Source organism: Myotis nattereri (assembly GCF_964212035.1).
Source record: "Myotis nattereri genome assembly, chromosome: 14".
NCBI lineage: Eukaryota > Metazoa > Chordata > Mammalia > Chiroptera > Vespertilionidae > Myotis > Myotis nattereri.
The window spans coordinates 13400571-13416148 of NC_138089.1; the positions used below are offsets into that span (position 1 = coordinate 13400571).

At 42.0% G+C, this 15578-nt stretch overlaps 1 protein-coding gene across 10 annotated transcripts in view; it reads left to right on the forward strand.

Annotated features, from left to right (window-relative positions):
- Window positions 1-15578, forward strand: part of CADPS (calcium dependent secretion activator) — a 448916-nt gene that overhangs the window by 323528 nt on the left and 109810 nt on the right. For 6 of the 10 annotated variants that reach the window (XM_081106570.1, XM_081106572.1, XM_081106571.1 and 3 more), the window contains 4 exons: window positions 10062-10163; window positions 11827-11890; window positions 12462-12585; window positions 14925-14993. In XM_081106570.1, the coding sequence (XP_080962696.1) occupies window positions 10062-10163; window positions 11827-11890; window positions 12462-12585; window positions 14925-14993 (359 nt within the window). The remainder of the gene's footprint in view (window positions 1-10061; window positions 10164-11826; window positions 11891-12461; window positions 12586-14924; window positions 14994-15578) is intronic. The other 4 variants (XM_081106565.1, XM_081106568.1, XM_081106567.1 and 1 more) reach the window with 1 other exon arrangement.

Sequence of the window (15578 nt, forward strand, 5' to 3'; positions counted from 1 at the left end):
AAAGCATGGATGGAGTGTTTGTGTGAACTAATATAAATTCAAAGTAAACATCATTACATAAAAGGGTACGATCTTTTTTTTCAATAGTTTTATTCATTTCAAACGGGCCGGTTCCGGCCCGCGGGCCGTAGTTTGCCCACGGCTGGCCAAATGCAATGGTGGTTCTTGACCCGGCATGATCTTTCCCCCAGGCGACTTCTGGCAATGTCTGGAGACATTGCTGATTGTCACACCTAGAGGGTTAGTGCAGTGTCATTGAGCAGGTAGAGGCCAGGGATGTTTTTAAATATCCTACAATGAACAGGATGGCCCCTGCAAAAAAAAAAAAAAGTCTTTCAAAACAAACTCCCAGGTGATGGGCTGAAATTTCTCCCCTCTACTTGGATTTTTTACACAAATTTAATCTGTGTCTAAAGGCATAACAGTTGCCACTACTGATTTTCAGCTTGCGCAGTGGTTCCCATACTCTAGTCTGCATATAAATCTTTTCGGTCCCATCCTAAAAGAATTAGATTCAGCAAGTCTTAGATGGAGCTGGACACCTGCACTTCTAATCAGTTCCTCCTGGTAACTGTAAGGCATTTGGCCTTCAGAGTCCACTGGTTTAAGGTCTTGGTTGTCAAGCGAGGCTGCACATTGAATGACTTGGGGAGCCTGAACAATGCTGACACGTTAGCCCCACCTTCAGAGGTTCTGAATTGATTACTCTGGGATGTGGCCTAAGCACCATGCTTTTAAATCTCTTCAAGTGATTCCTACAGGGAGCCATGTTTGAGGACCACTCATTGAGGGAACATTAGTTTGGGCCAGCTCTTTAAAATCGGACCTATTTTCTCTGAGAGGGAAAAGGAAAATATATGTTCAACTGGTTGCAGTTGGCGATCATGAAATCGACAGATGTAAATCACTGTTTCTTCTAACTTTTAAATCAGCTCCTAAGGTTGCAGTACTTAATTTTCACCATAATATTTTCAGTATTCTTTCCAGATGACATTTAGATTAGCATCACTTTGGTCACTGTCCCACGGTGACAAGGCAATCAAATGGCTCCGATGATGGCAACTTGCGTCAATGTTCCTTGGATCCCTTTAATATTGGGATGGGGAAATTTTCTCATTTACATTATTATTTAACGTTTCTTGAATGCCAGTGCTGCTCTTCACATATGGCCTGCGGAGAAAGTACATTGTATCAGCAATTAACAAATCCATAATGCCAACCGCCCCAATCCAAAGTGAGCTGCGTAGATTAATGAGTCTGCAAGCAGATGTAAGAGGGCGGGAGTCCTAAAAATCTCCAAAAATGTGTCCAAATATTCTTCAGTTGATGTCCGAGAAGCCAGGGGGCTGCTTGTGTGCAGGAACCATGGGATCCCCGTGGGTTAGATCTGAGTGACTGGGCAACCAGATGGAACTCACTTTTCTCCTGTTACTCGACCAGGGTCCCTAAGTCAGCAAATGGTTCCATCTACCCAGTTGCCCAAGACAAAACCTCAGGAGCCATCCTTCCTCTGTCTTACTCAGCACATCACAAGGATTCAGTTATTCTGTCCTGTCAGCGCCCTTAAGTCTCTCTCAAGTCCATCCACTTCTCCATCTCTTCATGCCACTACCCGAGTTCAGGTTGGTTGACTCTCCCCTGGATACAGTGATTGCCTTATTGACTGTGTTCTTGCCTCCAGTGTTGGTCCTCGCTCCCCGTCCACGTCACACAATGGTTTCTTTTATTTCTTTTTGGTGGATTCCTATGTGGAGTAAATGAGTGCTTTTTGCATATTTTTATTTTTCCTTTTACTCCAATCTCACCTTCCTCCCTCTCTCCCTCTCCCTCTGTCACATACACAAACACCTATTATGACATTATGTCTGGGGCTTTTTGACTCTCCCCTCCCCAAAGAGAGAGAGAAGACTGGAGCAGGGAGAGCTCTGTTTTACTGATTTCTGAATCCGGCTCTTCAGTAGCAGGCAGGCATGCGTGGGGAACAGGGGTGGCAGTGACCCTCATATTTTGGCCCATGTTACACGCTGAACATTATTGCACTTGTGGACAGGAGCTCCCGGCCGATTGGCCTTCAGGCTCTGAGCAGGTGTGGGCCCTGCTTATGGCTGAGTCATGCCCTCTAAATTCTAAAGAACCAGCCTCACCTAATAGGAAGTACAGTGGGGCCTTGACTTACGAGTTTAATTCGTTCCGAGACCGAGCTCGTTAAGGAGCTCGTTAACTCAAATTACTCTGTCAACTCAATGCAAAAAAATCGGAGGAGAGACAGCTGGTATCTCAAAAAACTCGTTAGTCGGGACTCTCCTAAATCAAGGCCCCACTGTACTTGTAAGGGAGAGAGGGGGAAAGTCCAAACGCATTTCAAAGAAAGTCTGCATCGCAGGGAGAAATTCTCTTTAGAGCTTGCATTGTGGCTTTTTATGTGACTCTCTTCCTGGGGAAATTTGCCCCAGGAGAACAGCAGAGTATCCAACTCAGACACAAAAATCTTATAAAATGTACTGAATTATCTGTCCCATCGGTGCAATCTTTTTGACAAATGTTCAAGTACTATGCATTTCCCTTCTAAAATTCCAGTAGTGTGTCTGACCACTTAAAAGTCTATGCATTGGGTGTTCAGGTGGAATCTAAAGTCTAATCAGCTGTGTTTATCTGGAAATAAAGAAACTAATCTCTTCCCTTAATCCCCAAAGAGAAAAATCTATATAGTATCAGGTTTGGAAATTGGTCCTTCTCTGGGGAAAGAAATATAAGCTCTCCTGCAATGCATTCATTATGTATCATTTTTCTATCATCTGTTGGGTTCTTGTTTCATTCCATATCTGGGCCTATGCTGGGCCACTCTGATGGCTGTCTTTGTGTCAATAGCATCCATGCTCTTTGAGATTGTTCAGTAGGAAAAACTTCTTGATCACTCCCATCCATATAATAGACACCTTCTGATACTGCTGGGCTATCGTGCATGTTTAGAAAAACAGTCAACAAGTCAGAAAAGACCTCGCTGTATACTTTCTGCCATCTCCAGGCGTCTTTTTCAAACTGCCCACCTCAAGGAGCGGCAATGCACATTTGTAATGTTGTAGAAACTGCTCCTTGTTGCTTTGTATCTTACCCTTTGTGATATAAACACTTTGATGTATTTGTTTTAGCAGCATGTCTTGGCCCCGGGGCGTCCGGGCATAATTAAAAATGGCCTGGGCTGGAGGGAGAGGAGAAGGAAAGGCTAAGGCTGGGCTTCCTAATGAAGCAGTGACCATGGGAGTGAGAGTCCTAATTACCACTCATCATTAACCTAGAGATTACACAAACCATCCCGATGAGCCGGCAGGGAGGTCTCCTTGTGAAATGGCAATGCTTTGGTGCTGTCTTGAATTTGTAGTTGTTAGCCACAAAGTAAAAGATTCTAGGCTAGGAGTAAATTCAAAGGTCATTCTAAAAGTTGCAAGGATAAAGAATTTCTAGAAGTCAATTAAAATAAAAGGAAGAGTTAAGAGAGTGTGTTCGGCCTGAGTGTCGTATTCAAGGATCGCAGCCAGGCACATCAGCGAGAGATTCTGTCCCACTCTGGCCCTTGCCACTCCGGGGTTTCTGGGCTGGAACAATTTCGTAGCAAATAGAATTGTTATCATCTTGTTTGAGGACATTTTCGTGGATCCGTAATGCAGTCTTCAGGCATGCATCCATTTGGAGAGAGAGAATATATCATGTTTACAGCGCCTGCACCAGCATATGTGGACATTTGCATTTGGAGAGAAAGTCTATTCCCACTTCAGCTGGAGTTTTACCCCTTGTTGGTGGTGATTGGGGCTTAAAGCTGGCTGTGTGTGGAGAGGTGGGCCAGACATTCTCTCCTCTTTTGTTGAATCCAGACCTTTTTTTGACACCTGGATTCTGATGCAATATCTGAACACACCAGCCAGCGTAAGCTTGGAATTAATGTAGTAACCTGACTTCCTTGAAAAGATATCTGACCTTGCAAAGCAGGGTTTTGTGGGCCAGCTTTCGGCATAATGTGGAGACTGCCAGTGGGATCATTAAACATCGGGAATCTGCTCACCTGGGTGTTTAAGGACTGCTTACCGACCCAAAGAGATAAGTTCACTTTCACAAGACTCACTGCAGCTCCTTTTCTTCCACTAGGTCGCTCATACTTAATTCCAAAGATCAAAATAAGATGTTTCACGTTAGAAGCCTAGTGCCTGGTCACATTGGATTAATCCTACATTAGACGTTAATTAACAAGCTCTAGCTCAGGAGCATTAGGGGAAAGGAGAACCAGCTGCATAGCTAGTAACTTAAAGGATGGGCAGCTGGGCTGGGGTAGTTTACAGCTGACAAGGGGAAGAAAAACAACTCCAGATATATTATTATTTGTGACATGGCTCAGGATGGGAGCCTGTGAGGAGAGTGAAGATGACAGAACTGGTGCTAACCACGGTGACAAGGACTTGAAGAGCAGCCGACGTGACATCTTTCCTATCATGCTGCTGAAAATGTCAGCTTTGTGAAGGACAGTGAGAGAATGGTTTGCCGAAAACTTGAAAGGTGGGTTCCGGAGATGCCGGCCGTGTCAGATGCAATATAGTCTCCAGTGGCCGGGGAGACCCACTTCTGGCCACAGTGATGGCCTGCAGGTGGCAAGGAAAGGGCCCTGCCTGCCACCGGCTCCAGAAATGCCTGCACTTGACCTGCATATTGTCTCGCGTTTGCAGGATCATGATACACAAGGAGTGAGTTGTGAGGCAGCGTGCAGTTAGGTGGAACCAGAGACCAGGAGCCACCTTTCCTTGGCGTGTGTGTGTGTGTGTGTGTGTGTGTGTGTGAACACCTAGGTTGAAAGGTACCAGCGCTTCCTCTAAATTGGGAGCCTGGGAGGTGATGCTGGGAGCCACAGGGAATGGGAGGGGAACTGGGATGGGGCAGTGGCAGAAAAGTTGGAAACAGACCACAGCTCTGGTTCTCAAGTGTAACTGCCGTTAGAATACCTTGGGGGGCCTGAGCCATGACGAGGCCTAGTCCCTGCTGCAGACAGATGAACCAGAGCCTGCGGACAGGACCAGAGCTCTCACTGTTCCAGAAAGTACAGCCAGAGCTTAAGAGCTACTGACTGTTGGGGATCGTCTGGTGAGGGCACAGCTGCTGGGCCAGCAAATCCACCTGTGTCTTCTCTTCTGTCCATGGGCTGAGTTTAGGTCACGGGACAGTGGACAGTGACCATGAGAGGGAGGAACTGGCCCATGGAAAGGTCTTCAGCATCAACAGCAGGGAAATAGGCAGCTCAGTGTACCTTCCCCAAGGTCCTCACAGTGCTGCCAAGGTCATTCCTCCAGAGGAAATTCGGGTGCTTTTAGGAAATGGCAGTGGATGGTAAGCCACAAAAAAAGAGGCAGAAAATGCACCAGCCAGGACACGAGAGGACTTAGGGTATTCAGGCCTCGACCTGAGTTCTGAGTAGACACATCTTAGCTGGGATTTACTGGCTAAGAGTTTAAGACCCAGCTCCATCTCTCCTCTCCCATTCTTTGTGACACCCTAAGTGTTAAAAGTATTGAGAAAGGAACCAGTTTTAATGCAATTGTAGACTCACCCCCAAATGTTTCCAGAAAACAACAACATCAGCGTGGCTTCCGAGACTGATAAGTTCTTCTGTTTACTTTTCGGACAGCACAGCTTGGCGTGACCTTGGAAACAGTGCAGACGGCACTTTTGGAAGGGATTGCTAGCGTCCCCAAGGCACCAGGCACTTGGAGGAGACTTCTGGTTTTATTTTTATTTTTATTTACTTTTTAGATATTTAAATGCTATATTTATTTGTGTGTGTGTTTTAAATCGTCATCTCTTGTATTTAATTCACTCCAGTCCGAGGGAAATTGGGAACTCTGGATCAGAAATGCCCTTTCAGCTACAGGAAGAGCCAGCAAAAAACATATTTCCCTGCTCTAGGGCAGAGGGTCTCAGTGTAGGTTCCAAACCAGCGTGGCCAGAGAACTTGTTAGAAATGCACATTCTCAGACCCCACCCCGCATTTAGGGAACCAGAAACTCTTGGGTGGGGCCCAGCCATGCGGTCAGGGCAAAGCCGTCCAGGTCATTCTGAGGCACTGCCCTAGGGAAGGGGTTTCATTGCTTCTGTGAGAAGTGCTCCCCCAAATATTGAACAGGACTTTTCAATTATAGCTCTGTAGAAATCTTTCTAAACCTGTACAATTAGCATAGGCAATCTAAGGGTCCATGAAAAATAAGTTGATGTTTGATAGACTGTTCAAAACTAATTATGTTAAAAAAAAAAAAAGGGTACTTTTGCTCTTTAACTGACATGGTTACAACCTGTGATCTTTAACAAATTCTATTATTCCCTCATGTCTCTTCCTTTTGTAAAATAACATCCCCTGTTACCACTACCATTTCAGAGCAGTTCTGGCAATTGCAAACAAATTTGCATTTGCTGTCAAAATCCTGATTTTTTTTTTTTTATCACCTGGGTTTTTGGTTTTGGGAGTGTGTGTGTGTGTGTGTGTGTGTGTGTGTGTGTGTCTGCACTACATGCCTTACAGATGTTGAGTTAGTTTCATTTATTTTAAAATAAAAGTATTCATACAGACATAGGCAATTAAGAAGCAAATTTAAGAATAGATTACACCAATAAATTTTAGTTGTTTACTTTTTCTGAATAGTGAGATAACAGTTCAGAAAGGAGAGATTGTCATGGAAGTAGGAGGTGCTATCTGACACCTTTAATCATTACAAATGTGAGTCATCAGAACAAAAGGGAAAATCATAATCAAATTTTACATTGTAATAATACCCTTCATAGTAAGAATTAACTGAGAAGGCCAGGCACACACAAAATGTTTAGTTTTTATCATCTCAGATGCAAACCTAAAAGTTCCCTCCTAATTGCCTAAGTTAGCCATTGAAGACTTGTTAGTTAAGGAATGAATGATTTTATTCCGAGAAGTTTATCTCCTAATAATGGCAGCAGGCATCTCTGGGCTGCCCATTCTATATAATAAAAGGGTAATATGCAAATTGACCGAACAATGGAATGACAGGAACACCTGCGGCCCCTCACCCTGGCTGGCCCCACCCATGGCCCCTCACCCCAGCCAGCCCGCCACCGATGGCCTCCATTGCACGAATTTGTGCACCCGGCCTCTAGTGTTAAATAGTTCCATGCCAAACCCCTCTGTGACTTGTAAATTATATTTAATAGCATTTTTCTCTGGGTTAATTCCCTGCTAAGAAACAAAAATCTTAAAATGGCTTATTTTTTCCAAATTGAGTATATGCACACACATGCCAATTGTATAAACGTGTGTTCTGTGTGTTAGTAAGTCAAATTTTGTGTAAACAAATTCCAAAAGCTACAGCTAAAAGAAGTTGTAGATTAAACATGAGACTTTAGCACAGAAAATGTCACATGTATTTTATGGGGCCAATGAATTCAAGATTTAACTACAGATTTTTAATAAACTTTTTGAGATTTCTCCAGAAATTTTGAAAATAAGGGCACATTCATAGATTACCACTGCCTACCCAATATTTACCATTTTGCCTTTTTTCTTCCCTTCAGTTCAAGGGAACTTTTATGAAAAAGTGGATCATAACAGGATTTTACCATTTAGCAGTGTTTTTTATAAAGTGTGTGTGTGTGTGTGGGGGGCGGTTCTCATTTTTTTCCAGTGGGACATTTTCAGTATTTTCAAAGAAGGAAACTGACCGATCAACCCCTAACAGGAGGTACATTGCTATAATTTGCCAAGTCTTTTGTGTAGTCAGACTGGTCTAGTGTACAGGATTTTCCCAACTTATGCTGGATCCTTGAGAAGGCCTATAAATAAGACCATTTGTTTGGTCTCAAGATGACTTGCATTTGCAAACTGAGGAATGTTCCAATAGAAGTTTCATGGTGACGCACCAGTCTGGAAACTGGCTCAGGCAGTAGTCAAAACAAGTCACTACCGATCTGGGAAGCTGAAGTCTTTGAATGGGTCAGATTACCCTCCGTCTAATTTGGCACAGATAAATTTGAGCTGTAGATATGCAGCATCCCTTTGTATTTTCAACTTAAATGGTCCAAACCAAACAGGGAAAATGTGTGTGGACCTAATGCCAATTTAGAAACATGGAAATACCATGATTAAACTGAAATTCACTTATTTGTGCTAAGGTCTGTTGCATTAAAATGAGCAATAGTTTGCTAAGATTGAAAAACATCGTATGTGGCTTGTTTGGTTGTTGTTGTTTTTTAGCTTTATTAAGATATTGACAAATATTTGTAGGTGTAAGGTGTATGATGTTATGATTTGATACACAGATATATTGTAAAATGATTATCACAGTAAGGTTAGTTAACACCTACATCCCCTTACATAATTACCATTGTTTTGTGTGTGGTGAGAACATTTAGTATCTACTCTCTTATCAGCTTTGAAGTATATAATAAGTACTAGAGGCCCGATGCACGAAATTCGTGCAAGAGTAGGCCCTTGCAGCCCCTGCTTTGCCCGGAAGGTCGACTGGAAGGTCGTCTGGATGGTCTTTCCACTGTTCAGTCATTCAATCAATTTGCATACTATGCTTTTATTATTATAGATTATTCACTAGAGTCCCCCTGCTCTGCTTTAGCTAGAAGTTTGTACCCTTTGGTCAACACCACCTCATTTCCCCCACCCTTCAGGCCCCAGCAACTACCATTCCACTCTCTATTTCTATGAGTTAGACTTCTTTAGATCCCATATGTGAGAACATACAATATTTGTCTTTATCTGACTGACATTTCACTTAGCATCATGCCCTCAAGGTCCATTCATATTGTTGCAAATGGCAGGATTTTCTTATTTTTTTTATGGCTGAATATTTCATCACACATAATAGCTTACATTTCCTTTATCCTTTGTTTCATATATATATGTTTTATATGTTTAATATGTTATATGCATATGAAATATATATGAAAATATATGTGAAATATATATCCATTTATCTGTCCGTGGGCACTTGGATTATTTCCACATCCTGGCTGTTATCAATAATGCTACTTTGAATATGGGGGTGCAGATGCATTTTCAAGATTTCCTTTCCTTCAGATATACCCAGAGGTGGGATTGCTGGATCATTTGGTAGTTCTATTTTAAATTTTTTGAGGTTCCTCTATACCAGTGGTTCTCAACCTGTGGGTCGCAACCCCTTTGGGGGTCAAACGACCCTTTCACAGGGGTCGCCTAAGACCATCAGAAAACACATATATAATTACATATTGTTTTTGTGATTAATCACTATGCTTTAATTATGTTCAATTTGTAACAGTGAAATTGGGGGTCACCACAACATGAGGAACTGTATTAAAGGGTCGTGGCATTAGGAAGGTTGAGAACCACTGCTCTATACTGTTTTCCACAGTGGCTGCACCAAATGACATTCCCATCAACAGTACACAGGCATTCCTTCTTCTCCATCATCTCGCCAACACTTGTTATACTTGACCTTTTGATAATAGCCACTCCAACAGGTGCAAGATGATATTTCATTGTGAATCTGATTTGCATTTCCCTGATGATTAATGATGTTGAGCATCTTCTCACCTACCTGTTAGTCATTTGTATGTCTTCTTTGGAAAAACATCTATTCAAGTTGTCTGCCCAATTTTTAATCAAATTATTTGGGTTTTTTTGTTTGTTTGTTTTGCTAATGCTAGTTGTTCTAAATTTTCAAGAGAATTGTATTACAAAACTATCCTAATTTAAAAAATGTTGGCAAATAGTTAAAAATTTTAAGAAACTATGAGACACACAGACCTAAAAGTTGAACCTCCAAGCCACTAGTTTGTACATTTTACCATTTCACAATAAATGAGCGACAATTTTGCAAATGTCTCCAAATGATAACCCCAAAACACCGCACCCCCTTTAGTAACCAGCTCTGAGAAGCAGGACTTCTCCTAAGGCTACATCTGTCATTGCCATTGTTCTTCTGAAAGAGACAGTTTCCTCCTGCTAGAGGTTTGATTTGATGGTGTCGGCACACGAGGTTCCTGTCACTTCATGCCATGTCTTCCTTCAGGCCCGATGGGATCGGAACTGTGACTGTGGAAGAAAAGGAGCGTTTTGAAGAAATCAAAGAGAGACTCCGAGTTCTGTTGGAAAATCAGATTACACATTTTAGGTAAGGATCTGGGGTCGAGGGGCTCCTTAGGAGGGGGAAACTAGGGGGGTTTGATTTACTGAAATGGTAAGTCAATCAGTTACACATTGGATATTTAGAAATGAAAAAGCAAACCGATAAGACTGGGTTCCACAATAGCTCAGAGACTTTGAAATCTTAAGGTCATTTTATTTCCACCAAAGGAACAGCCCCTTCTTGTATAAGTTGACCCTGGTCATCAACCTAGTTTTTGTTTAATCCATTAAAAAGTTGTATTGGGCCCTAACCGGTTGGGCTCAGTGGATAGAGCGTTGGCCTGCGGACTCAAGGGTCCCAGGTTCGATTCTGGTCAAGGGCATGCACCTTGGTTGCGGGCACATCCCCAGTAGGGAGTGTGCAGGAGGCAGCTGATCGATGTTTCTCTCTCATCGATGTTTCTAACTCTCTATCCCACTCCCTTCCTCTCTGTAAAAAATTAATAAAATATGTTTTTTGCAACAGCATGGATGGAACTGGAGAGCATTATGCTAAAATATATATTTTTTTAAAAAGTTGTATTGGAAGCTTCTTCAGGTTTCCTAAATAAAGCACTGAAAGGCCTTGTGCACCACATCATGTGATCAGGGAAGGAAGGCAGTGGCACCCACAGGAGAAGCCGCCTTCCCCTCGGAGACAGGGCCAGCTGCTCCTCAGGGGAGGAAAGCTGATGGGCCTTGCAGTTGGCTCTTCTCCACACCCTGGAGCCAGCAGGAGCGGCTGCCTTGAGCCTTGTGCCGTGTGGCCCACTTCTCCTTGGGACAAATCCGTCATTTCTAATGCTGCACGTGTGGTTCCGGACCCGAAGCCTGAACCAGTAACTCAAAAATAAGAAGCACATTTCTAATGGCATAATAAATACGTCCTTGTTGTCAGGCCCTTCCAGATGCAGGGGCTGGATTTTATTCTCAGAACAATTTTGTAAGGAAGTTATTGTGGTCCCCATTTAAACAACAAGTAAACTGAGGCTGAGAGAGGTTCAGACTTGCCCCAGGCCAGTCTGAGTGTAAGTAGCCCATGCTGGTCCCTTTGTACCATAAGGAACAGTGTCCCAAAGGGCTGGTGACAGCTTAAAACAGTCAGTGGAATTCCTAGTGATATCTAACACAGACCCCCCCCCCCCCACGGGTATATCTTTATTGATCATTCACTACAAGCAAGATGCATTGCCAATAATGGAAAATCCATTAACAATTAAAAACCACAAGCAAGGAAGGACAATTTGCAGAATCATGAATTTGTTTAAAAGAACTTCCTTCATTTTCCATATGAATCCTTTAGGGATTAATCTTACCCTCTTTCAACTAATATTTTTGTAATGCTGGTCTCTAGAATAATATTTAAGGTCTCCTTTGAGCTAACAAATGGTTCTCTTCACAATAGAAATCTACACAGAGCCTTGTCATCACCCTAAATATTCTTGTCTGCTGCAGAGTCTGCAGAGTCTCTCTTCAGTCATCATTCACACATACACATATATACATTATATACACACATAGATGGTGTGAATTCAGATTAACATAACACAACGTGACAAAATAGAAGGCACTTTCTGTTCCTCACAGAATGTCTATAGGAATCAAATTTCAGTACACTTCATGCTAAAGTGTAATAAATCGGGCAACCTGAAGAATTTTCTCTTTTTTAGGTACTGCTTTCCATTTGGTCGACCCGAAGGTGCTTTGAAAGCTACTCTCTCACTCCTGGAAAGGGTAAGAATGAAAGTCAAAGACGGATTCCACATATATAGAAACATGAACAAAATTGTAATGGAATATTGTGGTTGAATGACCTAGACTGTAATTTTGAGATATTGTTTACTATTCATCAAATATCAAAATAAGCCCTAACCGGTTTGGCTCAGTGGATAGAGCGTCGGCCTGCGGACTGAAAGGTCCCAGGTTTGAGTCCGGTGAAGGGCATGTACCTTGGTTGCAGGCACATCCCCAGTGGTGTGCAGGAGGTGTGCAGGAGGCAGCTGATTGATGTTTCTCTCTCATCGATGTTTCTAATTCTCTAACCCTCTCCCTTCCTCTCTGTAAAAAATCAATAAAATATGTTTTAAAAATATATATCAAAATAAGCATGAAGAAACTGCCCAAAATCTAGGTGTTTTCTCTCCGTACAACAAATAGTTGGATCTATTGAAGATATGTTCCTAGACCTTCCCTGGTTCGTGGACAGGCTTTGCCATTCTAACTGTGCATTTGAACTCTCTAAGAAATAAAAATGAGTAACCAGCTCATTGAACCATCTGAATAACCTTTCCTTCCCCACCTTAAGGTTTTGATGAAAGACATCGTTACCCCAGTGCCACAAGAGGAGGTAAAAACAGTCATCCGTAAATGTCTAGAGCAGGCTGCTTTAGTCAACTATTCCCGGCTATCAGAGTATGCCAAAATCGAAGGTAAGACTCCCTTCTGCCCCCAGGTTTTAATTTAAAACTTCATATGCCTCCCTGGGGAAGTCTCTCTCTTTTCTGATGGGCACCAGGAAACAGGGGTCCATCTGAGTATGTTAATCTGAAAGTTGAAAGCACTCAAAATATGAAAATGTGAACTCTTCCTTGGATGTGGCCAAATAAATGAATGGAAGATCAGAGGCTCAGAAATCAGTCTTTGTAGGGGAAGAATATTAAACGTGGGATGTTATCCAATAACTGAGGTCCCTCTGAGAGTCTGTGTCAGCCCTAAGTGGCTGATGTCTTCCAGTGAAAGAGTTCTGCGGGATTACTACCTGCTTTAAATAGAGGAAAACAAAGCAGTTTGTTGTCCACTGTTGATGGCATTGCAAGTAAAACAATAATTGAATAAAGCAACATCAAGATTTTGCCGAACTCTTGTCCCTTGAACTTACAAAGAGCTGTCTTTGGTAGCATTTCAAACTTGACGGCAAATTAATGTCCAGCCTTCTCTGATGGCTCCTAGTTAGCTTTTGATTTCATTTGTTATTGCTACATTATTGGCTAATGTAGGGTGGTCGTCACCGCTGCCCTCTCAAGTTTTAGGGAAGCAGTCACTGATGACCAACTAATTACCCCAAAGTCACCTTGAGTAAACTCTACTTGAAAAGATATGGTTCTTTGGGACCTATTCATTTGCAGTTTATTAATCACTTTTCATTGTTACCCTGTTGGCTGCTATAGGGTGATTTGAAAACCACACCCAACTTGACCAGTGGTGTAAGTGTATAAATGTGGAAGTTCTGTGTGCAAAACTCAATGTGTTCGCATTCTGGAATCTGATGTTCTCTCACATGTGAAATGCCAGCAAATACCCGTTGTTTGCCTTCAGGACATGACTGGGGGGAATAAAAAAGACCTAACCAACTACCAAAACCCATCAGTTATCCTGCCAAAGTCCTTATTTCCCTAGAGAATTAGGCTAAGATCATGTCAAATTCACAGTGTTCTGTACATTACATGTTTCCCTCTCTCAATTTTGTCTGTCTGACAATGCAAATTGTGTACCAGTGGTAATGAATTCATTGTTATGCATCCAGGGAGAAACACTTAAGAATTGGGCACTAAAAGGATGTTTATCAACTCTTGACTTGGTAATGAGTGACAAAAATAGAGGAACAAGAAGATTGGTAAAAGAGCTATATTAGAAAATAATTGTTCCAGCATTTACCTTCCCAGGACACAATGATTGGTTGTATTTGGTAATGCCAACCGGGCACCTAATAATTCTAGGTGAGGCCAGAGATGGGATGGAATCAAGAAACATTCGGTTGCCATGGCTGCTGCCTCCTAGGTCTTGGTCTAGCTATTACTAGTCTTGGTAAGATCTGCTCTCTTCTTTCAGATAAATATATCCAAAAACAAACTTAAGATCTGTAAGTAAAAATGCATTCATTTCCAAAGTAGATCAGCTGGTCTGTAATTTCCTTTTGTGCCTCAATTCTTCTTGGTTGTGTTAATTATCTTTTGCACTGTGACTTTTAGGTCTGGGGATTCTTTGAAGAAACCAATCTTTTTTTTCCAACTCTCTTTTCAGAGAAGTACCTCATTCCACACTACCTGCTCTCTTTGCTTCTCTCCTTCCTTGTTCGCGATTGGCTCAGCCACTTTTTGACATTATCTCTGCAAAAGTGGCTGTGACGCCAATTTCAAAGCATGCTGGGATTGTTAATTCAGACAACCCAACATCCTCTGGCTGCATGTATCAGGTTTTCTTTCATGAACATAGTCCACCATAGGCTGACACATTGCAGCTGTAAAGATATTACTACCAAACAACTTTCTTTTACAAGGTTCCAATCCTACACTCAGAAAAGAAACCGTCCATTTTTACATTTGAGCCCCTCTGTGAGCACTGACAGCTTAGTTTCCAGAGAATTTTGGAAAGAAGTTGTAGTAATATTTGCTGGAGACTATGTTTATGAAGAAATACCTCAAGAGCCTTAGATACTAAAGTCTGAAATCCTTAGTATCTTGGAGCCTTAAATCAATGAAATTCTGTTTCCCTTTACTCATGATGTTTTTGGTCATTGTATTCTTGCAAACAATTCTAAAGAGACGTGTAAAATCATGGTCACAATCTCTCTCGTGACTCACGGCATGCTGAATGGTTAATCCAGTAGATCTCCGATTTTGAAACTCCTTTTTCCTTTATCCTGTGTTTATCCCAAAATACTCTGTGGCTATTTTCCTTTGAGCTAATGTAACGTTTTCCTCTAACCTATGACCTTTAACCTCTTTACCTCTGACCTAAGCCTCTTGCATGCCCAAATCCTCTTTTATAGGGAAAAAGAGAGAAATGTATGAGCATCCTGTCTTCTGCTTGGCCTCCCAAGTGATGGATTTAACCATTCGTGAGTACCTACCACTCCTCGCCATGCTGTCTTCACTTTTTCTGTTTTCATTATTTCAAGAAAATACAGATCCAATCAACTCACTCTCCTTGCTTCAAGTTGTTTAGCATTGGCTTGTCTGTTGATTCTGTCTGTGAAATCCAGTGTGAGAAGTCCAGTCACTTTTTATCAACCTAAAACAGGTTAGACAATTAAGCCATTTGTTTGTGATAAACTCAGATTTGTCCGTAAGTTTTTCAGTTATTCTCTGTCTGTGACCTGAATGCATTTTTACTTTGCTTGTGTGTAACCCCAATTTGTAAAGTGCTTGTCACTGGTACACAATAAAAAGGTAGCATCTAGGCCGGGAGCAATATGTTAGGTGTCAGATAAAGGACAGCTGGGGCAAAATCATGCCTTCTTTTCCATGTTTAACATGTCAAACTATTGTGGGTATAAGATCACATGAGGTGGTCCATTCTCTGTAAAAATGAGATCTTACATGCCTCCTGTCTCTTTTCTCTCAAGCTGAAAAGCTTTTCCTTGTTCTCTCTGGAGATTTTGACTTGTCCTTGTCCTCTAAGCTTTGGCTAGAACATATGACTT